Source organism: Aythya marila (assembly GCF_965140915.1).
Source record: "Aythya marila genome assembly, chromosome: Z".
Taxonomy (NCBI): Eukaryota; Metazoa; Chordata; class Aves; order Anseriformes; family Anatidae; genus Aythya; species Aythya marila.
Genome location: NC_139080.1, coordinates 36584641 through 36606879, shown reverse-complemented (window position 1 = coordinate 36606879; position 22239 = coordinate 36584641). Strand labels below are relative to the sequence as shown.

At 38.7% G+C, this 22239-nt stretch overlaps 1 protein-coding gene across 1 annotated transcript in view; it reads right to left on the bottom strand.

Annotated features, from left to right (window-relative positions):
* Positions 1-22239, bottom strand: part of ADAMTSL1 (ADAMTS like 1) — a 198426-nt gene that overhangs the window by 14173 nt on the left and 162014 nt on the right. The window contains exons 21-24 of the mRNA XM_082783255.1: positions 20768-20896; positions 14231-14410; positions 12383-12517; positions 821-1021 (exon numbers count right to left, since the gene is read on the bottom strand). Coding sequence (XP_082639381.1) covers positions 821-1021; positions 12383-12517; positions 14231-14410; positions 20768-20896 — 645 coding nt within the window. The remainder of the gene's footprint in view (positions 1-820; positions 1022-12382; positions 12518-14230; positions 14411-20767; positions 20897-22239) is intronic.

The window sequence follows — 22239 nt, the reverse complement described above, 5'->3', positions numbered from 1 at the left end:
AAAGTTTGGATCACCCCAAAGTAGGAGAATGAAAGGAAAGAATGGGCTTATAATCTGTTTTAACATCTTAAAGGTACACTTACAAATTCAGAGCTATGTATTCAAAAACACAATATACATTTTCATTCTTAACCATTTATAATTGCAAAGGGGTATGATTTAGTGAAGGACATTTCTTACCATGTAGATTACAGAGATCATTCATTCTGAAAGTGAATGAAGGAGTTGCAACACATTTTAAGTTTTATTGCAAAAATTAAGAAAAAGTTAAATTATTTTCCACTCCACCACCGACAACTGCAGAAATGAAAGATGCATATCCTTTTCCAACCCATCCACACTGCTCTGTTCAGTGACTTTGTCACCGTCACTTTATTTCTAGGATAAAAATAACAGTGACAGCAGTTTTACAAGCAAAGGGTTTTCAAGCAAGAAGAGACTGTGTAACAATAACTTGAGAAGATTAACAGCAGGTTTTCTAATTTTAAAGGTTTGATCTGTGGAAAACCTGTCTCAAATTTCTAGTTGACACAGCAGCTATAAGTATAGCTTGAATTATCAAGGTGTGCTACATGCTCAGCAGGCCAGAAACATCAGATGTCGTTTTGGAAAAGTGACACTGCGGGTGAAACCTAAGACATTGCAAGTTATTTGCTAGGCCTGAAAATCTGTATCTATGGTGGTAAAACATCAAAACACCTATTTCCTGCTGTGCTTCACAGCCCTGGATTCAGAGACAAGAAATACAGGATAAGAAAAGCAATGCAGGGAAGTCAATGCCAAGAGCTTCATGGGGGAGAAGGACTGAAACCAGAGTTACCTTGAATTGTCAGGGAAGTATTTTGTATGAGTGAGCCAGCCTCATTCTGAGCAAGACAGCTGAATTCACCTTCAGGAGCATCACTAATGTTGAATATCTGAAGAACTCGTCCTGCTGCCAGGAGGTGATGCCTCAGACTGAGAGGCTTGCCGGAGTAAAGCCAGGTGATGTTTGGGGTTGGATGGCCATCCACAGCACAACCTGAAAATAAGGATATGAAATAAACCTGCTGAGTATTGAACTTGTTGTAAAATTATGTGCTCTGAAGAGAGCAAAATTAAAGGAAAAAAACACTTCAATTCATTTTTTTCCTAATTTTCTCATAAGGAAAAATACAAATATTGTAGTAGTGAGTACCTTCTCATCAGCTTAAAAAACAAAAAGAGACAAACAAACAAAAAAAGCAAAACAACATCTCCAAAAAGCCAGTTAATCAGTGATATGAAAATCTCAGATCAGTTTAGAAATATTTATATCAAGCTTTCTAAGGTTCCCATTAATTTAAATCATTCTCATTTCAGTATTCGGGAAAGTGGCAGATGAAGTTACACACCTAGCATAAGCTCAACAAATATTTTTGAGCAAGCAGTACGAACAGAACTTGCCCTCCAACTCCTCTATTTTAGCCACAGGACCACCTTTCTCTCTCTCTCTCTCTCTCTCTCTCTCTCTCTCTTTTTTTTCCTTTTTTTTTTTTTAATTGTAGTGTTTTAAACATTAGAAGTTTTATTTACACAAAAGTTATCACATTTTTTTTCATACAATTTTCATTAAAAATGTTGAGAAAACAAAGACAGAATTCAGCTTTTAGAGGTTGTTTATCTCGGTGATGAGCAATTCTTCAATCCAAACCAACCAAACCAAGCAACTAAAGAAAATTGGCAAATCTGTAGCATCATTTGGGAGTGCATACTGATCATCAGATAAACTAATGAGGTTTCATGGTGAATTCTTTGCCTTTTGAGCTAATGGAATGGGTGTATCTGTAAGTTATTGTTTCCTGTAGTCCTCCTACCAGCTGCACACTTTGCTGGCTTCAGTGATGAACTGTACACAGCAGAAATTTTGTGAGACTTGATAATGGAAAGATAGATGTGTATCAGAGGACAGATAGATAAGTTACCTTGTGTATTTCCTGGGGGAAAAAGAAAGAAATGGACAATTGCCATGATGTAAACCATCTGCATCGACTTCAGGGATGGAGAACCAGAAAAGCCATGCTGAAGGGAATCTGTACATTATTTGGACTGCTTGAAAATTATGCTCGTCCTGCACCTCCAGCATCTCTCTGATACATAAAAGGTCTGGCTAAGTTTCTAGGGGTGCAGTCTACACTGGTTGTTAGCTTGTGGTACAGCAGCTTTATGCTGTTCTGTTCATAATACTTATGTATAATGAATCTCTTTTGTCCTTTTGTCTCTGCAGTGAGGACCCTTTCTACCCTTGTTTTGACCTTAGTCACTACCCTTCAGTAACACTAGGAACTGGGCTGCAGTATTCTTTACTTATTTGCCTTTTGGCACTGATCATACCTCCACGTACACTAACTCTGTAGCAGAAGATGCTGCCTTGCACATGAGAATCAAAGTTTGCTTGCTCATACAAACGAGAAGAATTCATTCAAGGTGGAAAAAGCCAGTGGTGACTGACCCATGCATGGCATGTCACAGATGCTGAGAGACAGATCCAGGGGCTGCAGAGGGGGTCTTCACAGTACCTACGTCTACGTCTCAGGCTGTCTGCCACTCAGAAGGATGAATAGTGGGCCTCTCACCAGTACACTAGCCACACGTGGCTCTGTTCCTCATGCCCTGCCTGCAAGCTCTGTGAGGCAAGGCGTTGGTTAGACAAAACTTCCCTTTTGGGCTGGTTCACTCTTTATGAAATACATATTAGTGAGTGCAAAGATTCCCCAGCAGAAGGCACATAGGGTACACATTAGCCTGTGCAGTTGCAATGGTAATGTTTTACTGTCAGAAATCAGGTTAATACAGCTAAATCTCAAAAAAGAAACAAATAAAGAAAAAAAAAAATGAGATGAAAAAGGGAGAATGAGAGACTGCTCATTGCTCACAGAGATCACTTCACTTCCTGTGTTCCCCTTTTATTTATAAGGGTGAAGAGTCTTTGCTTTTTCTTTCAATTTCCTTGGCAAAGTCTAATGTAGTTTTATCCTTGGCAGCTCTCTTCCTAACATTACATTTCCACTGCATTTGCTTCATTTTACCTTACGCCTTTTGTCCTTTCTAAGTACTGATGTTTTTTCCTTCTCTTGTTCTGAGAAACAACTTACCCAGTTTCCACGAGATATTCATTCTCCACTAAATGAGAGATGTGAAAGGTATCAGCCCAAATGGTTTAAGGTTGTGTGAGTTAAAAGCAATAGAAAACAAAGCAATACTCAGGAAATGGACAAACAGTAAGTGGCCGTATTATTTTTCCCTACAGTATTCTAATTTTTTATAGTTTGCTCAACTTGTAAGATAATTGAAGCGGTTTTCACAAGTCAGCATATAGCCATGACAACTGAAAAAGACATGCTGTGAATTCAGTTTTACTGTTGGCATTTGCAAACGGTTTGAGCAGGATAAATGAAGAAAGCAGAAAGGTCAGTTTGACATTAAATGCAGAGGACCTGAAATTGATTTCAGTGTGCAACTAGTTCTAGTTCATGCCTGTTTTTCTTTTAAAACTTTTATTGCCAAGCAGACCCATATAATCTTCCTGTTACTATTTCACTGGTCTTGGATACTATTTATTCTTTCAAAATGTGTAAATAGAATACTAGCTAAAGGATCAGCCAGCAATTAACAATATGGGGGGGGAGGGGGGGGATGAGGGAGAGGGGAGAACAAATTCTGTTCCCTCAGTATGTTTTACCAGTAAGTAATTATTACATTTTTTTCACATTTAACAATAAAACTTTACTAACACCTAAGAGACTCATATGTAATGGATACTCCTTATTTGTCTATGCAGAACAAGAATCATTCACATTTCACAAGTGACATTTTCTATGTTTCCCACATTTAGGGATGCATAAGCTATGGGATAATGTTTTATTCATATTAAGTGAGAACCACAGTACAATAAAAAAAAATATCTTCCATTAATACCCATTTTAAATCTCCCAGGAAAAATTTAAATGCAACTTAATGCAGATTAACAACACATATTCTCTACTTCCTTCCATTCCTGTGGACACTGATGGCTTTATCCTTCCAAAGCTCAACACTCAACATCTGCCCCTATAATAAAACAAACAGCCTGAGGAGGAAAAACTGGCTTTATTTCCAAACAGCCCAGCTATTGAAGAGTGCTAGTATGTCAAGACACCTAGAGAGATGGGGAGGAGAATTTTTTTTGGGACTAGTTCTGAGCAGTGGAAGTTGTAGCATGAGAGGGACCTTCTTCAGTTCTTACCTAGAGAAAGAAAATACTGCTTTCACCCTTCCTTTCAAAGTCTGCCATGACTCTGAACTCATTCAAAGCCAGAATGAGTCACAGATGTGCAAAATTTGGACAAACAAACAAAAACCTAATACCAATTGCATCTTTTAGCAGGAATTATGTTAATATTTCAAGGTTAATATTATGTTAATATTTCAAGGAATTATGTTAATATTTCTTAACAAGGGTGTATTTGGAAAAGGAAGATCAATGTTTCACAATTCTAATAATTTCTCGAGAGGAAAGAGCAAATGTAAAGTGTAGAAGAAATTGAAGTCCCCATTATATATTTGTGACTTTCATTGTAGGACTTTAGCCACAGAAAGACTCTGGGCTACTGCACAAAGAACAAAATATGTAGCATGCATACTCCCATTGCTCACCCACACACTTGAATGACAGAGACAAAGAAATGTGAATGCTGTTGACTCTAGAATTCCTTTTAGCAGGCTGCTAACTTAAGTCAGCAGAATTGCATGACAAAAATGGCAAATAAGTTATGCACTAACCTAAACACAGTTTGTAAAAGAAGGAAAAAATACAAAGCTGTGTTTCAGAATTATACCTATTCTTTTAAGAATAGATTTTTGTCATGCATTTGCATTTGTCTGACAAATAGTTCTGCAATTTAATTAGAGAAAAAGAGAGAAATTTGTTTCCCTCCTGTATCTAACATAAAGGGCAAAATTTGATGGGAGTATTGGAAAAGGTTCTTCATGGAGTGGGTGGTTGGGCACTGGAACATATTTCACAGGGAAATGGTCATGGCACCGAGTCTGCTGGAGTTCAAGAACTGTTAGGACAATGCTCTCATACATACGGTTTAATTTTTAGGTAGTCCTGTGTGGAGCCAGGAGTTGGACTCAATAATCCTTGTATGTCCCTTCCAACTTGGGATATTGCATGATTGTATGAAATTTTAAGCAAATGCAGGTAAGGTAAGATTACGTCTGAAAGTCTTACAATCCCTAAGCAAAATCTGTTTGCTGAAGTGGCAAAACTAAGAGACAAGCCTTTACACTTCTTCTTAAATAGTAAAGATTTGTTCATATAGTAAGCAGAAAGTGTAAATTTAAACTGACATTGTTAATTCTGGTTGTTATGAAAATTGTTATGAAACATAATTCTCAATGCTTTCATGCAGTGTATAAAATAAAACTCACAAAGGGTAATGCGATCCTGCAAACCCCCAGAAGAAAGGGTCAAGGTTAATGTAAGTATAACCTTTGTTTTTAATAACTTAAAGAAATCCAAATGAACAAGAATTTATGCTAGACAAGGAAAGACATGTATTTAGGAATTCTTGAAACATGCTAATTCAATTAATGACAGTAGAATTAAAAAAAAAAAAAAAAAAAGGTATTAGGTATTTTAAATAACTATTTAAGGCTCCAACGAGCAGTTGAAACTTACTATATTAAATATATGACACGGCTTTTAAACTGTTTTCAAAACACCTAAACTAGTTACCCAATGCCACACATGTTGATGTTATTAGATATCATTTACATAGCATTTTAAATCTACACCATATTCAACAAAACCTGAGATAGGCCCATTCCTTGCCTCAGAGAAGCTGTAAAAATGTTCCCAAATATACGTGTTGAGCCCATTAAAAAAGCAAGGGAACTTTCAGACTTCAGTAAAAGAGCTTGTTTTCTAATAAGAACTCTGAAAATTATAATCCTACACACTAATAATCTTGTATGACTAAGAATTGGGATGAAAATAATTAGGAATGGTAAAAATAAAAATAAATAGAAATTATGAAAACAGTGCCTACAAGAATGGACACAATGCTGAATAACTTAGATAACTTTGGTGGGCTTATTCAGTGCATGGCAAAGACTGAAATGAATATACTTCAAATTAACATTTTGCTCCACTGATGCTACTGCTCCAAGTTAACTGCACAAATATACTTGTGGGTGAAAAACAGCACTCGGTCAGGTGGAGCATGCACTGAGCAGTAGTGCAGCTCTAGAAGTCTGACAAGGAGACAGAGCAAGAGCTAGCACAAAACATGATTAGCAGCCCAAGCTGCGAAGGCCAGTGCTGCTGGAGAAACCTTTCTGTATTTATTAAGCTGATATAAACTTGCTGCATTCTGAGACTTCATCAGCTCAGGAAACTTCCTGTGGTGCAAGGAAAATAACAAACACAGAGCAGAGGAGGTGGGGGCCAGATCGCTGCAGGGCAGCAAGGGCTGCCTGCTCCAGAGGGGACTGTAACTTTTGTCTGATTAACAAGTGCTTTAACAGTTTAGGGGAGGTCTTGAGAACCAACACGGAAGGAGAGAGTGTTTCAGAATTGAGAATGGATAAGCCCTTTAGTCTACAGGTTAGGAATCCCATGGTGTTTGAAACTCTCTTAACACTTACTCTAGAGCAAAGCTTAAGTTGTGCAAAAGGCACAACAATGTTTTATGTGAAGGAGTTGGCAGATTGACAGGTAAGACTGGGATACCTGTGGTGAGTCTCATCACCCTAGCTCTCAACAGAGTATGCCTTAGTGGGTATTTTAGAACAGAATCTAGGCCACTGCTCCTGGAAAAGCCATGAGCTGCAGCTTTTGCCACAAAACCAGAATTATACAGATATTTCCCATGAAGCCAGTGATACTATTTTACGTGGCAGTATTTTGGACCACTGCTGGATCAGTGGTTCTCATATTGGCTCATTCATGGTGCCAAACTGAAGCAGCAGGGTGTCTTGAGGACCTTGTTCTTTTAACTCTGCTTTCAGAGCTCTGCAGCAGCAGGACCAGAGCATGACTGCCTGAAGAACAAACACTATATCAGCATGGTCAAAGTGTTTGACCAGGCAGACATGGTTTACATACCATACACACTGTGAACTATACACAGTAGTCATGTTCAAATGAAAATCTACACTTTTCAACAAAAGGCTAGTAGTGTAGTCTGATGCAGAAGGAAGATACAGCAATGCTATGTGAACCTTACGTAACTTTTAGAATGGAAAAGAATGTGACAGTCTCTGACTAGGGAACTGGAAATAATTATCATGGCACACCTATGATACTCATTTTAATTTTATCCTTACAGAGATGTAACTTATATGGGAATTCTCAAAGTGTGATGAGGCAGCGTTTCCATGGAGACAAAAATGGAAGGGGATGGAAAACAAAATTAACTGGACAGATTATCTCATGGATGCACCTGGTACTTTATCCTCAACACAGTGGAAATATTATTAACGTAATATAAAGTTTCCCCAAAAAACATTCTTTAACATTAGAACTACTTTTCTAACGTGGTGTCCAAGTTATTACAGAGCGAGAGGAGATGGGAAAAATGATGTTGTAGCAAAATAACTTCCTAGATGGTCAAGATTTTATCTGACTCCTACTGCACAATTTCTGCAGTTGCCTCATTCCTTAGGGGAGCACAAACACTGGTTTAATCATAATTACTCATGAGTTATATATTTACTGACTTTTTGCACAGATTGTAAGTTACTTCTACAGTAGAAGAAATACTAAGGTATTTCTACATCCCATTTCCAACTGCAGCACTAATTCACAAGAACTAGGGAAATTTAGAAGAGGCTTATGAGCCTTATGAGAGAGGAAAGGGAAAAGGGAACCAAGGAAAATTTCTGAAGTTTCAAACAGATAGTCTTCCTTGAGTATACCATGAAACATGGCTACAGATCCATACTGGTGGGTTCAGTCATGTTCATCAGGTTCATTTATTACTTTTCATAGTGATTTCAAATAAATAACAGTTTTATGTTTACAAATTCTGTCTCAAAGCAAGACACATAGCAACAAATTGCAGCACTAACTTTTTTCTGTTCTACTTAGAGAGTTTGATTGTGATCATGGCATTAGTTTGAACTTCTTCTTCTCATAAAGTAGACAGCTGCATAGCACTTGACTCACAGCAAAACACCCCAGAAAATATTAAAAAGTTTTAGGTCAATTCTTCTGTTCAGTGCCACACCAAGACTCTCAAATATGCAGAGAGGCAAATACTAGCCAAAGGTTTGTACAGGTCCTCTAGACTGAAAACCCAGTCTAGGGCTCGGCTCTTGGTTCTTGGTTCTTGGTTCTAGGGCTTGAACGTCAGGGCTTGGTTCTAATGCAGTTGCCCTTTTCAGAGAAAGTCATTTATTCACACTAAAAATATGGCCATTGAAGGCAAGGTGGCTACAAAAATGCTTTCACACTCTGCTTTCTGAGGTCTCTTCTGGACATTTAAGTGGCTCTACTGGAAAATAAGGGGAGTATACTATAGCTGGTAAAAGGAAAATGAGAGGGAAATACTGCTGCTGATAACTGGAATCCAAACTTGATATGGAACAACAATATATTTTTTTAATTTTTTATTTATTTTTTATTTATTTATTTTTTTTAGTTGACTGAACTTTTCTGGTCATAAAACTTAGATGATACACTTTATCATCTAACTTTACAGTTATTTTTAGTATCTCCTACCTATATGGATTTATTTCCTCGTAAGGGGGTGTCGAGAGGCAGGAGACCTTTTCTCCATTAACACCAGTGACAGGACCCGTGGGAACGGGATTAAGCTGAGGCAGGGGAAATTTAGGCTTGACGTCAGGAGGGGGTTCTTCACAGAGAGGGTGGTTGCACACTGGAACAGGCTCCCCAGGGAAGTGGTCACTGCACCGAGCCTGTCTGAATTTAAGAAGAGATTGGACTGTGCACTTAGTCACATGGTCTGAACTTTTGGGTAGACCTGTGCGGTGTCAAGAGTTGGACTTGATGATCCTTAAGGGTCCCTTCCAACTCAGGATATTCTATGATTCTATGATTCTATGATTCTATGATTTATTTATTAAGTTATTTATTAGTATATAGATACAGATGTAAGCATAGCCTGGAAAGATGAAAATTCAGAGTCCTAAGCTGGGGATGACATTATGGAAAATATGATAACTACACAGTCACAATACTGGAAGAGCTGACTGGATCAGTATCTTTCCATGTCTTCATCCTCATAATGTCTCTGTAAGGTAGAGAAATGGTGTTTATCCTATTTAGAGTTGCAAAAGCACAGCTCAAATTCCAAGGAGACTAGAGCAGGAAATAAAAAGGGTATGAAAAGCATTTTTCAAATAAATGCCCTGACTTTTTCTAATAGGGTTAGTCACATCTCCAGATTCACTAGAATAGCCATAGTGCTCCAGTACTTGTACCAGTTTCATTTCATCCAAAGCATAAAACCAGAATAAAGGCCAAGAATTTGCATAATGATGGTATCTTCCATTTTGATTTAAAAAATTAGAAAGCTGTTATATATATATATATATTTTGATCAAAATATGAACATCTCATCAATGTATAGTAAGCCTTAAAAGTATGCATTGCAGCTATACATAACAGATAGCCTAACTTCCATTCTTACAAGTCTAATATTTCTGAGTTGCTTTTTTTTTTTTCTTTTTAGAGACATTACTTAAGCCTTGCACTGTGCCAAGTAAGAGTTACATGTACTTTTCATTTCACGTCCTAGCTATTTTACATATTTATGCTTCACTTTCTTTCTAAATTCATGAGCTTGTCTTGCATTCTCTCCCTCCCTCCCTCCCTCCCTCCCTCCCTCCCTCCCTCCCTCCCTCCCTCCCTCCCTCCCTCCTTTCCTTCCTTCCTTCCTCCCTCCCTCCCTCCCTCCCTCCCTTCCTTCCTTCCTTCCTCCCTTCCTCCCTTCCTCCCTTCCTCCCTTCCTCCCTTCCTCCCTTCCTCCCTTCCTCCCTTCCTCCCTTCCTCCCTTCCTCCCTTCCTCCCTTCCTTCCTTCCTTCCTTCCTTCCTTCCTTCCTTCCTTCCTTCCTTCCTTCCTTCCTTCCTTCCTTCCTTCCTTCCTTCCTTCCTTCCTTCCTTCCTTCCTTCCTCCCTCCCTCCCTCCCTCCCTTCCTTCCTCCCTCCCTCCCTCCCTCCCTCCCTCCCTCCCTCCCTCCCTTCCTTCCTTCCTTCCTTCCTTCCTTCCTTCCTTCCTTCCTTCCTTCCTTCCTTCCTTCCTTCCTTCCTTCCTTCCTTCCTTCCTTCCTTCCTTCCTTCCTTCCTTCCTTCCTTCTCCCTTTTTATTTGGTATTAATTTGCCTTTATCTCAACTACAAGTTTTTTTTTTTTTAACTGATTATCTCCCCCATCCCACTGTTGTAGTGGGAGAGTGGGTGAACAACTGTGTGATCCTTAGCTGCTTGCAGGGTTACACCACAACTTCCAGAGGTCTGTGATAAACTCGCCCACTATACTGGAAGGCTGTGGGGAGACTAAGTATGGGAGAAAACACAGAATCTGTAACTGCGATTTATACTGATATGAGTACACTATAATCTAGATGTAGATTTAAAAATAGGTGACTTGAGTCCTATTTTTTTCAGTAATGGTTCTCTTTGTGAATGAAACCAGATTCTTTAGGACAGCTACAGACAATGTATTCAGGCAATGTATGTATACTTTCTATATTTGTTTTGATGATATTACTTGACAAAGCACACAATTTGTAAATCTGTAGCTTACAAATTGATTCCTAGCCCATCCCATGCTGATTTTTTCATTGGGAAAAATCTCTCAGGAGCTTTCCTCGGGTTTTAGTAATGTAGGCCTCAAACTCAGGTCAGTAAAACTTGAGTGAAGTGGAGGGAGTTGTGTCAAGAAGGAATCTGCTTTGTTATTTTGCTATTGAGATTCATAGAGATTTTTACCCCTGAAGTGGAAGGGCAAAGTACAGGGCAACATGGTCAAATAAAATTAGTTTAGAGGTTATACACAGGCAGGGAAGAACACCCTTTTCTATTTGATTGCTATTTTCAAACAGTCAAATATCCCTGCAACATAAATACCTCTCTCTGGAAAAGTGAGAGGAAATGGATGAAACAGGAGCATGACCCAGTCTTAACAATAGTGAATACAATAAAACCTACTCAAAATGATTTATTTGATACTAATAAATACCTTCAGATATTCCCCACAACAAGGGCTATTTCACTGCAGTTTTTGTGCAAGCAGAAATGTAATCCAGAGCTGCATGCTGAAAGCTATTGCAAATGTACACAGATGTTAACACTAGGGTAAAGTAAACACTGCAAAACTAAAAACGTAAATAGATAGCCCCCATTGTGAAAAGAAAGTCCTAAAATTGCTAGTAAATGTTAAAAATAATGGAAAATACAGAGACCAGAACTTTAAACAACCAGACAGCTACAGACCCTTCAATGAAAGTTTCAGATTCTTACCTCTGAAAAGGTAAAAGATTGTTCTGAAACTGCAAAACCTGGTGAGATTTCTCCATATGCAATACCAAGAATGTTGGAGAAGCTGTTTGCCTATCTGAGCCTGATAGTAATTAGAAGCTGAAGATCAGTGTGAAAAAATGAAATTTAAAATAAACATGCCCTGAACTTTAAAAAAGGGTAAGATTCTCTTTGTAGACAAATCACGTTCACAGATATGAGAAGAGTTTGCAGCCTCTAACAGAACTTGGACTGTAGAAAAGAGAAAGCTATATGGAAGGCAGAATAAAATAGTGAAGACAGGGATAACATTTAATTGGAGATTATTTCCTTATATTGCTTTCTGCACACATTGGTTGTGTGATATAACAAAGAAAAGTGAAATGAACAGGATTAAAAGAAACCTTGTAAGAGAAAAAGCAAGGCTAGAGGGATAGGGAAAACAAGAAACTGCCTTGGAGAAGGATTACATACAATATGGATTAGCAGACATATGGGAAGACTAGTACACAAATGCAGAAGAAATAGAAAAACATATCCATAAGCATTTCTTCTCTTAGATCAACTGACTCGCCAGTTTTCCATGTCTTGTGTTGAAAGACATTGCCAGCCTTTTAGGTCACAGATTGCTTATTACAGGGTGTTATGAAGTGTGGCACAATGGAGACCTTTGCCTACAGCATTGGGGTGTAACACTAATAAGAGGACTATTTTTTTCTTTCTTTCTTAATGAATAAAAAAGAGTTTCCAAGTTCTGAAAACAATTTAACAATTATTATGATGGCCAAAAGACTGTTCCAGTGCTCTGTGTGTAGATAATGTAAGCCTGTAATGTAAAGAAACCTCTTTAATCTAAAAAAAAATAAAAAAATCATAAGACACTTGACTTACCTATGAGAGCAGAGCTCCCTGGACTGATGGCCATTTTTGTTCCTGAAGGAGAAGTCAGCACTGAAGGAAGTCTGGTCCCAGTGCTGAAAAGCACTGCTGTGAAGTCTTCTAGGTGAGGAACGGGTCGCGGAGGCTCTAGTAACAGATTGGGAAACTGAAGTGATTAGCAATACTATAGCAGAAAATACCTCAGGGACTTAAAAAAAAACACACCACTACCTGCTACTGCGTTACTGGCCATGCTGCAACATTATAATTTCAAAGGGGCACTCTAAGCAGCTTCAGGAAATTACTAAAGGTGTGCTTTATTTGATATTAGGTAAGACACTAGAGGAAGTATTAAAATAACATCTAGATAAGTATGACTACAAAATAAAAGAAATTATGTCTGAAGGCTACCATGGCATTATAGGTTGACCATTTTTTATGTACTGAAAGTATGTGGTATCAAGAGATAAAGGGCAAATTTATACAGCATAGCAGCCTAATCAAATGTCCATGGCAGTCACTCGAAAACTTTTCACGTCTGCTACAGACTGAATCATGCCATGATTAAATATGGTTATAACCCTGTCAAATCTTGTGGTATACTTAGGCAGAGCTACAAAGGACTAAGAGCTCAAAGAGCTCAAGAGGATCAGTCTACACTGAGAACTGCATGATTTAGTCCTTTATAACAGTAAAACTATTTTAAAAAAAGATTGCATTGCCTATCATTCCCAATTCTTTTTGTTGTGGAAATTATAGAATATTTGATTTAAGTGAATGGTGGCCTCATCACTTTTCGATAAGATCACAGCACAAACCGAGCAATATTTCTGCTGCTCAGCATATTCAACACCAGAAGTACATGGATGCTTGTACTATTTATTTCCACCAAGAAACTAAAAATGTGATTTGCCTAAAAGAAAAAGCTTATATAACCCACAGTAACTTTGAATCTTTAAAAAATAAGCCATTTTTAGAGGTCAGAAAAGCATCTAAAAATCTTGTGGGAGTTCTGATGTACAGCCTGAAACCCAGCTGATATTTATTGCAGATTTTTTTTCAACTCAGTTTCTAGAGCCAGTCGGGATTCATAGGGGAATCATGTGAATGCTGTTAGAATGCTGTGAAACTGTAAGAAATCTCACTTTAAAACTTCCTCTGGAAGCTCTATCATCCATAAGACCTATGCTCACTCCAGTAATGAAAAATGAGAGCTGTAGTGGCTGCTTTAGTGATTTTGTACCAATAGCATGGACTAGGTTTCAAAATTTGACACTTCACTATCAAATGTACTAAAGCATTTACATAGTCTGGTTGGATCATTCATCTTCCAGGCAGGGAGAAATAATAGAGGTGAGTTGCTCAGAAAGGAAAACCCTTTCCCACAGGTAACACTTCCACCCATATTTCACAACTGACATTGTCTTTTTAAATCACCCAGACAGGCTTTCTGCCTGTTATTTGGAAACCCAAGAAAAAGTAAACTTCACCGAACTTGGGAAGTGTTTTTTTGAAAGTGCACTGTGTTTATGCACCTGCTTGATATGAAATGGGTCAGTACCACACAGCCATGTACCAGAAAGACTGCCAAGCAGAAGCAGAGCACTTCACAGGGAAAAAAATGGCATCAATCTCATCTCAAGAGAGCCACTTTAAGAAATTGTTAATAAATGTTTTTCTTAGCCAGTAGGTCTGAAAGAGTGAAATTGGATATGTCAAGACTGGGAGGGGCTGTCCCTGGGTTCAAACATTTTGTCTGTATGTCATTCACTCTCTCCATGTTCTCTGACTAATTCTGAAGGCTAATTGTGCCATCGGCCATATTCCTGTGGCTTCAAATGAAAAATACCCTGAACTTACCAAGAACAAACAGCTGGGAGCTTTCAGTTACCTCCCCACGAAGATTGGCTGCCTTGCAGGAGTATAAACCCTGATCTGCCAGAGAAACATTCGCAATTAGCAGCAACCCATCATGCAGGTGGTGAGCAGAGGATAGCTTCACCTTATTTTTAAACCAAGTAACTTCTGCTTCAGGAACACCTGGAAAAACATTGACAACATATAACACACGTAAGATATAGTAGTTGCTGAACAGTGTCACAGTAGCTGCAGACAAAATGTTTAAGACAGAAAAATTAAAACAAGCTTTTAACATGACTTTCAAGTAACATTTTTTTTTTTTTTTTTTCAGTTCAGAACTGTTAAGTCAACTCCTTCAGACTGTCTACCTTGTATTTCTTAGATACCTCTGAGGCAAAGCAGAATTAAAATGCAACTGAAGTCTTCCTTTTTATACCCTAAGGTTGTACAAGAGAACAGTGAAATCATCACTCTTAAGAGCAAGTCTATATGGGATCAGAATGATGGTTAATCTAGTTTAGTATGCTGTCTCCAGCAGCAGTCATAAGCTGGTGCCTCAGGAAGAGTAAGAAAAAGACAAACATATACAATGCTTCCTGCTAACACTCTCCCAGCATCCTCCCATGTTCAGCTTAGGAACTTCCTAAGCCAGAAGTAGTTTCTGTGCATTTAGGAAGCCTCCATGGATTTCCTTTCTATGAATTCATCCAATCTTATTTTCTGAATGTAGGCAAATAATTGGCATTTACATCTTCAGAAAAGCAGTTTCACTGATCTAGCCAGGAGTGTTCATACAACACGTTGTTACAGATTCATAACCCACTACAGGAGAAATTGCTTCCTTTCATGTGCTTTGATCTAAGGTCCCTCTCTGTTTGGTGCCCTCTTGTAGAAAGAGGCTCTGATCTGTAGCTATCAAGACTGCTGCTCTTGCAGTAAAGAGCATTTCCTTGATATACTGATATTTAGTTCAATTTAAATGCGTGTTGTATCAGGCAATTCAGTGTCACTGACTACTAAACCATTGGTTTATGTGAACAGTACTGGAAGCTTTAATAGATGGGATAGATCTATGGAGTTGTGCCTGGGAGAAACAGTTACTATGTGCTACTGTAAAGAGCAGTACATACCTAATCCTGGTAACTGACGGAGTGTACAATATCCCAGTTGCTGTATCCTCTGTAAGTGGGTACCAGTTAACCACTTTTGCATGAATGTCCAGTTTCCTTGTGTTTAAAGGAATGTTTTTGGGCAACTATTCTTAAGCATGTGTTTCTCACCTAAATCTTTCCCTGACTTATTTCACAGCAACATGTTCCTCTGCCCACTGCCACTACTTCATGAGTTGTATATCCACATTATAAAAGAAAAGCCACTCTATTTGTCTGTTTTGTGATCCTGTCACTAGAAATACCTCTGGCTGTGCTCACTAAGAATGACCACCCATTTGTCTGTATTTATAGTGACTGGTTGATTGTAGTTTCCTCACTAAGCATGTGCAGATGGAAGTGGGAAAGGGTTTTCCCTATTCTTCCACATCAAAGTATTTTGTCCTTTTTTTCCACCTCTTCCAGAATTACCTGTTGACTTTGCCAAGACATCTGGAATGAGTACATCTGAGCTTGGCAGCCAGGAAGGTCTGTAAGGGCAGAGAGTCTTATCCACATTCATAAATTAGAAGAAAATAGTCTGTAAAAGACTGTAAGATTTTTCTCATGTTTGGTAGTTAGTAATACATACTAATCTGAAACCTTCATGGCATACTGAGAGTACCAATTGTTTTTGTCTGTGATGCTGTTTTCCAAATGCTTACCTTTGCTTATGTTTCTATACCTCAACTTTTTTTTTTCTTTTTTCTTAAAGCATGGGTTATTGGCCTGTTTTTGAACTCCCAGCTGGGACATGACCTGTACACAGCTCTCCATCTGGCTGCTACTCTTTGACCTGTGTGGCATGGGTGGGCCGACCACCACTTAAAAGCTCACTTTGATTTTTTCCAGATTATCCAGGCAGAGTCCTCAAGGGAGTTCCAACAACCACAGGATAGCAAACAACCCCAACCCTTAAGTTTTTCAAGCCTGTGTGTTTATTGTGGTTCCTTTGCAAGGAAAGGAAGTATGAGAGGTGAGTTCTGGAGAGATGAGAGAAAATGGAGACTTTTCCAGTTCTGTAGTCCCTGAGAGCGTACACACACATACCAGAACTTTTCCTCTCAGTGTCACACTAGTCAAGGGATGATCAGTTCTTTCTTGCAGTTTAAATTAGTTACAGTGCACAGATTTTCATATTATGGCTATTGTCCTACTTAGGCATGGAAGCAATAGGTACCTCAGAAATAAACAATAATAGGCTTATAAAATTATAAAACTGAGATTTCTTCCATTCCCAGTAAGGTTCTTCTTTCTTTCCTTTGAATAGGAAGACATGGGTAGAGCTTTCAAGTTCTTCTTGACAATAGGTCAGTGGAAACAGTGTGAGAATAGGGGGGATGAGGAATGCTGAGAGAAGTAAAGAATTAGGTGAAGGGGTAATGAAAACTGAGGATCTCGTATAATCTCAGTTCCCAGGAACAGGGACTTAAAATTAATAAATACAGACAGGCAGACAGAAAAATAATTTGCTCATTGCAGAGAGCTGCTCTTAGAAGCTTACTCCAGGAAGGTAGGTTCTTCTTGTATTCACTTCACTAGAAGAACCAACAAGGAGTTGTTGGTTTATTACAGCAAGGTAAGGTTCACTGTATTTGTGTTCAGTCTATGAAAGCATTATACCTGCAAGATGTCCAGCATCCCTACAAAACCATTTCTCTGGCTGCTAGTTTAAAAAGGGACTTCTTCCTCTGCCTTTTATGTGAAGTTTCTACTCTAAAATGAGATGTTTTGAAACCAAACCTTACAGCTTTTCCTACAGCTTGTCTTAGGGAAGATAATAAGTGTTGTATGTGTCAGGGAGCAACAGACTCATTTTCTATTATGCTTTGACCTTTACTGACACATATAGACCTAAAGTATTTCAAGACAAAAATAGGAGGCAGACAGCACAGGCATGAGCAAATGCATTATTGCACAGCATTGCCACAAGGGGTAGCAAGAGCATTTCAATCAGTTTTGTTGGATAATGGTGAATGAGAGAGGACAGAAGGCTGAATGTGTTCGCTTTGCAGAAACAATCACAGAGACTGAAAGTCTGAGAACTGCCAGCTGGAAACAAACCTCACTTTGCTGGGCAGACAAAACTTTAGGCAGTGAATAGTTACTCAATATTTATTTTTCTTCAGCTTTCCCCTCCATCACTGTGCAGGCATCTATCACAACAAAGGTTACCTTTGCTTGTATGTAACAAGCAGAACTGTGCGCACCAATCAAGATGATTTTGCTAAAACAGGAGTTTTTCGGGAAAGGAAGCATAACAATGCAAGAATCTAGCAGTGATTACTTGTTTTCTGTGCCACAATATTCTGACATATATCAGAATCTGGCACAGTTGAGGAACAAATGAGTCACAAAGCAAGGCAAGAACTAGAAAACTGCAACCTCCAGCATACAGATGAAACACAGAAGAAAGAAATGCTTAGGACAGCTGAAAAATCTGATATCAGAAGGAGAAGGATACACAAGGAAAGAGACATAGGGAAGGATGGTTATGTATTTTAAGTCACTCTTTCAAATCTATTCTGATTCAACAGTGGTTAATGGTACATGACACTTTGCAGACAGGGGCCTCTGTTAGAAGTTTTATGCCTTAAAGGATACCATGGAGAAATGCTCTATGAATCAGATTTTTAATATAGATTCCTCCTTTCACATCTAATTGCATTGCCAATAACAACCTGGGCCTTGCTGATCAAATCTTCTAATCCTAATGTATCCTAATGAATATCTCCATACTTTAAGTGTTGAAGTCAACAAAAACCTTCCTAGTGTTACTGATGTGATCCAAATTGCTCCCACATCCCATTTGGAAGTGAAAGTGCCTAGAGCATTCGAATTGCCCACACGAAAAAGTCTGTTTGCTTTCTTAAAATTGGAGAAGATTCTCTAGCTGGAAGCCATAGGCTCTGCAGAGTTGCCAAGTGATTCTGGAAGGGAGTTTCTTTAGGCTCAGTTTTGGAGAAGTCTGGGCTTGACCACAATTTCCTATGTTTTAAAAATATCCTTTCACCTCCATAGACAGAATAGCAAAGTCATGTCAAGTTAAATGAGACTGATTTTTCAAGCTTGAAGAAAAGCACAGCACCTTTTTCCTCAAGAATTAAGTCTGAGATAATTCATATCAGAGGCCAATTAAACTGTAATATACTCAGATGATTCTGCCTTCCCTTGACTTACAAGTAACATCTTTACATTTCAGTCCTGAACACAGACTTTAACAATACTTATGCTTTTCATAAGTTAAATAGCAATATAAAATTATTTCCTAAGGTCTGGAAATTTCATTCTCTCTTCTTTTTAAGGAACCTTCTTCAGGCTTATCAACACCTGTTGGCAGCAAGTGTATATTTCCGTCCCTTGCCCACAAGAGCAGCGTTAGAAAATGTAACTGACCCTTACATTTAGTATTTATCATATAAGTACTTATTCTGCTGTCCTGCTGACTCTGTAGCTCTACAGAGATTGTCAAGTTGAACTACCTGACCACTTCAGGGCTAACCAAAAGTTAAATCGTGTTATTGAGGGCATTACCCAAATGCCTCTTGGCCACTGACAGGTACAGGGCATCAACTATCTCTCTAGGAAGTCTGGTCCACTAGAGACATACCATCACAGTTAAACATTTTTCCTAATGTCCAGTCTGAATCTCCCATGGCGCACCTATGTGCTGCTCTCTTGCATTGTGTCATGGTCTCTGTCCCTGGTTATCAGAGAGAAAAGACTGACAAAAAGTTCTTTGTATATAAACTATCATCATGAATCATACTGATGACTATTGATATACTGATGACTAGGAATTATGTTAATTGTTAAAAAACTAGATACACAACAGGAAGACAGGAAACACAGGTTCTATTCTTAGCTTTGACATGAACACCCTGACTTTGAGGAAGCCAGCTAACCTCTTCCACTTTGTATGTGTGGGAATATATATGGGCTTAATGACCATAATGTTTTTATCTACTTCTTCCTTGAAAAGCATTGAGTATCAGTCTGGTTGCAATAAAAGTGTGAAGAGTGGACAACAGGATTGTTGCACTTATTCCTTCGTGAACCTCTAGATATTGTACTTTTCTTTCATTAATCGCACTGAGAATAATTAATACGTTGATATCCCAGCCTAGTGTTTGCACAGCTATCATGCACGCTTTGCTAGAGAGATGACCAAGTAGTGCAAACTTGATAGGGGTGTGGTTGGCAGCACTTGAACAAGGAAAACTCACAACCATTGTGTTTAAAGTGAGCAGGAAGTTTAAGGAAAGAGGGACATTTCTATGTTTGTAGTGCAGATGCTTATTTGCAATCATCTGAAGTAGCTGCTAGAGATAAGAAGCTAAAGCAAGAGACTTCCTACAAGCCTCCACAGATATTTGTGTAACACTTAAAACGGCTCACTTTGGGTTTTGCAAGCCACTCCCTTCTCCTCCTTTCCCCTCTCTACTATGCATGAAAGTTTAATGAAAGTTTAGGTTGGATATTAGGAAAAACTTCTTTACCGAAAGGGTTGTTAGGCATTGGAATGGGCTGCCCAGGGAAGTGGTTAAGTCACCATCCCTGGAGGTCTTGTAGAGCTTAGTGATGTGGTTTAGTGGAGGACTGGTTAGTGTTAGGTCAGAGGTTGGACTAGGTGATCTTGGAGGTCTCTTCCAACCTAGGCAATTCTGTGATTCTGTGAATAAAAGATCTGTCCTTGTTTCTTTAGAGATTTCCCATCTCTCGCTCTCTCTTTCTCCACCTTTTCATCCCAATACCATTACCACTAACAGGTCAAGACAGCTACAGACAGGTAAGGTCAGTCTTTTTTGGTCACCATTGAAAAGAGGCAAACTGCCATTCTAATAGTGAGGGGCATTCAGTCTCTGGTTGGAAAAAGTTTCAGGGAAAAGCCTGTTTCAGTGGGATTACTCTGAATTCTTGCACTCTAAATTGAAGGAAAAACAAAACAAAACAAATCAGGAAAGGACTATATTATTATGTCCTTCACTTGAAAAAAAAAAAAAAGAAGGAACTTGGCAAGAAAAGAAGTAGCTAACTGAAATGTACTTGGAGAGTCCCATCGCTGAGGAAATGAGTCAGATCATGCTTCTATATTCTCACCTTACACCCCCAACAATTGAGTTGTATCCTCAATACACTGTGTATCTCCAACAAAGATACTTGTCATTCCATCTCAGACCAATTTTCTTAAGTCCCTACACTTGGTGGGATTGATAAAAGGAGGACAATTTCTATGCTAAAAATTAATGAAAGCAAAGAATTTCATCTGAGGATTAGGAAGAACTTGTGGTTTCACGCAGCTGCTGTACCTGGAGACACTGATTTAGCAAACAACTCCACAGAAATTCATAGCCGAAATTGTGGTATGGAAGACCAAGTCATTTCTCACCTGCAACCTGGCAGTTAATGGTAACATTTGCTCTCTGGATTGTTTTCACCGTGCTTCCAATATCAACAGTGACAGCAGACAACTCAGTGTTGATAACAGTAGCTCTTGATGCCTTTATTAGTGGCTTTCCTGTATAAAAGAAGCACAAGAGTTTATCAGACCTTGCACACTTGACTCACACAGGACAGCTGGACTTGTATACTCCATATGAAGGTAGCTATATAGGGCAGGTGGATAAGGGAAAACACAGAAGTATGTGACCATCTGCTCTTTATAATATTATAATGGCACTGCATTCTATGGGAAAAGCTGTCGAGAGAAAAAATGAAAAAAAAGGGTACTTAGTGCAGAGGCAGAACAGCATTAAAGACATGTGGACACATATGAGAACCAGCTGAATCAATAAACAGCAGTACAATTGGAACTGCAGCGTGATGTTTGCCTAATACTGTACCCAAAACACCACCCTTTGCCAAAGGCCAAACACAGCACAAAGAAGCCTGGGTGATGGCTACACACACATTAGCAGTGCCGGATTTTTGGAGCAACATCCAAATTATTTCTATACATCAATCATATTTACTTTAACCTATGGTGGAACCAATGGCACTGGGAAGACTTGACCAAAAAAAAAACCAAAAAGTTTTATCATAATGGTTGGTATAAGAAGACAAGCAAGATCTTCTCCATCAAATTACCAGTTTGCTCTATCTAAAGCCTGTAGTAACAATTTTATGCATTGTATATCTCTAAGAAAGATACCTGCTTCACCTGCAAAAAACATTTCAGATTGTTTTCATTGTGCTTCTGACACTGGTAACTGTGAACAAGTGGGTCAAGGTGTTGCCTTGCTGTTGTGCCTGTCTGTGTGGAGTTAGCTATGGTGACGCCATCAATGACTCTAGAAGACTTATACAGCTTATACTGTAGGTGCACTGTAAAGGCATGCCACAATATGACACAAAACTCAAGAGATACCCAGGCTTATCTCTAAGAGAGGGGAATGAAGTAGCAGAGGTGGCATACTTGTGTTAAGGCAACCCTCTCTCCCATCCAAAATGCTTTGCAGGAAGGATGTTGGCAGAAGGGGAACAGCATGACAACATTGTTTTAAATTGTGCGGGGCTGTGCTATTTTTGTCTCAGTGCTGTATTTTCAAATTCATCTTTATCCAAAAATCTAGAAACACATTTTCCCCCTTTTAAATAGATGATCAGATACAAAATGGGATCAAAAGTTTTCATTTGACTCTAGAAGTTGGAGGTTTAATGCTAATGTCTCCCCCAGGTTTCATTTATCCATTAATTTGGAGGTAAGCAAGGAAGAAAAGCTGGAGGTGAGGAAAAGAATTTGGTTTCAATATCAGACAGAGTCCTGAAAGTTTAATTCAGCCTAAAGTATATATATATTTTTTTTCCATAGAGCCATAGTTCCAGGACTTTTAAAAGATGCTTTTCACTTGGAATTCCTGT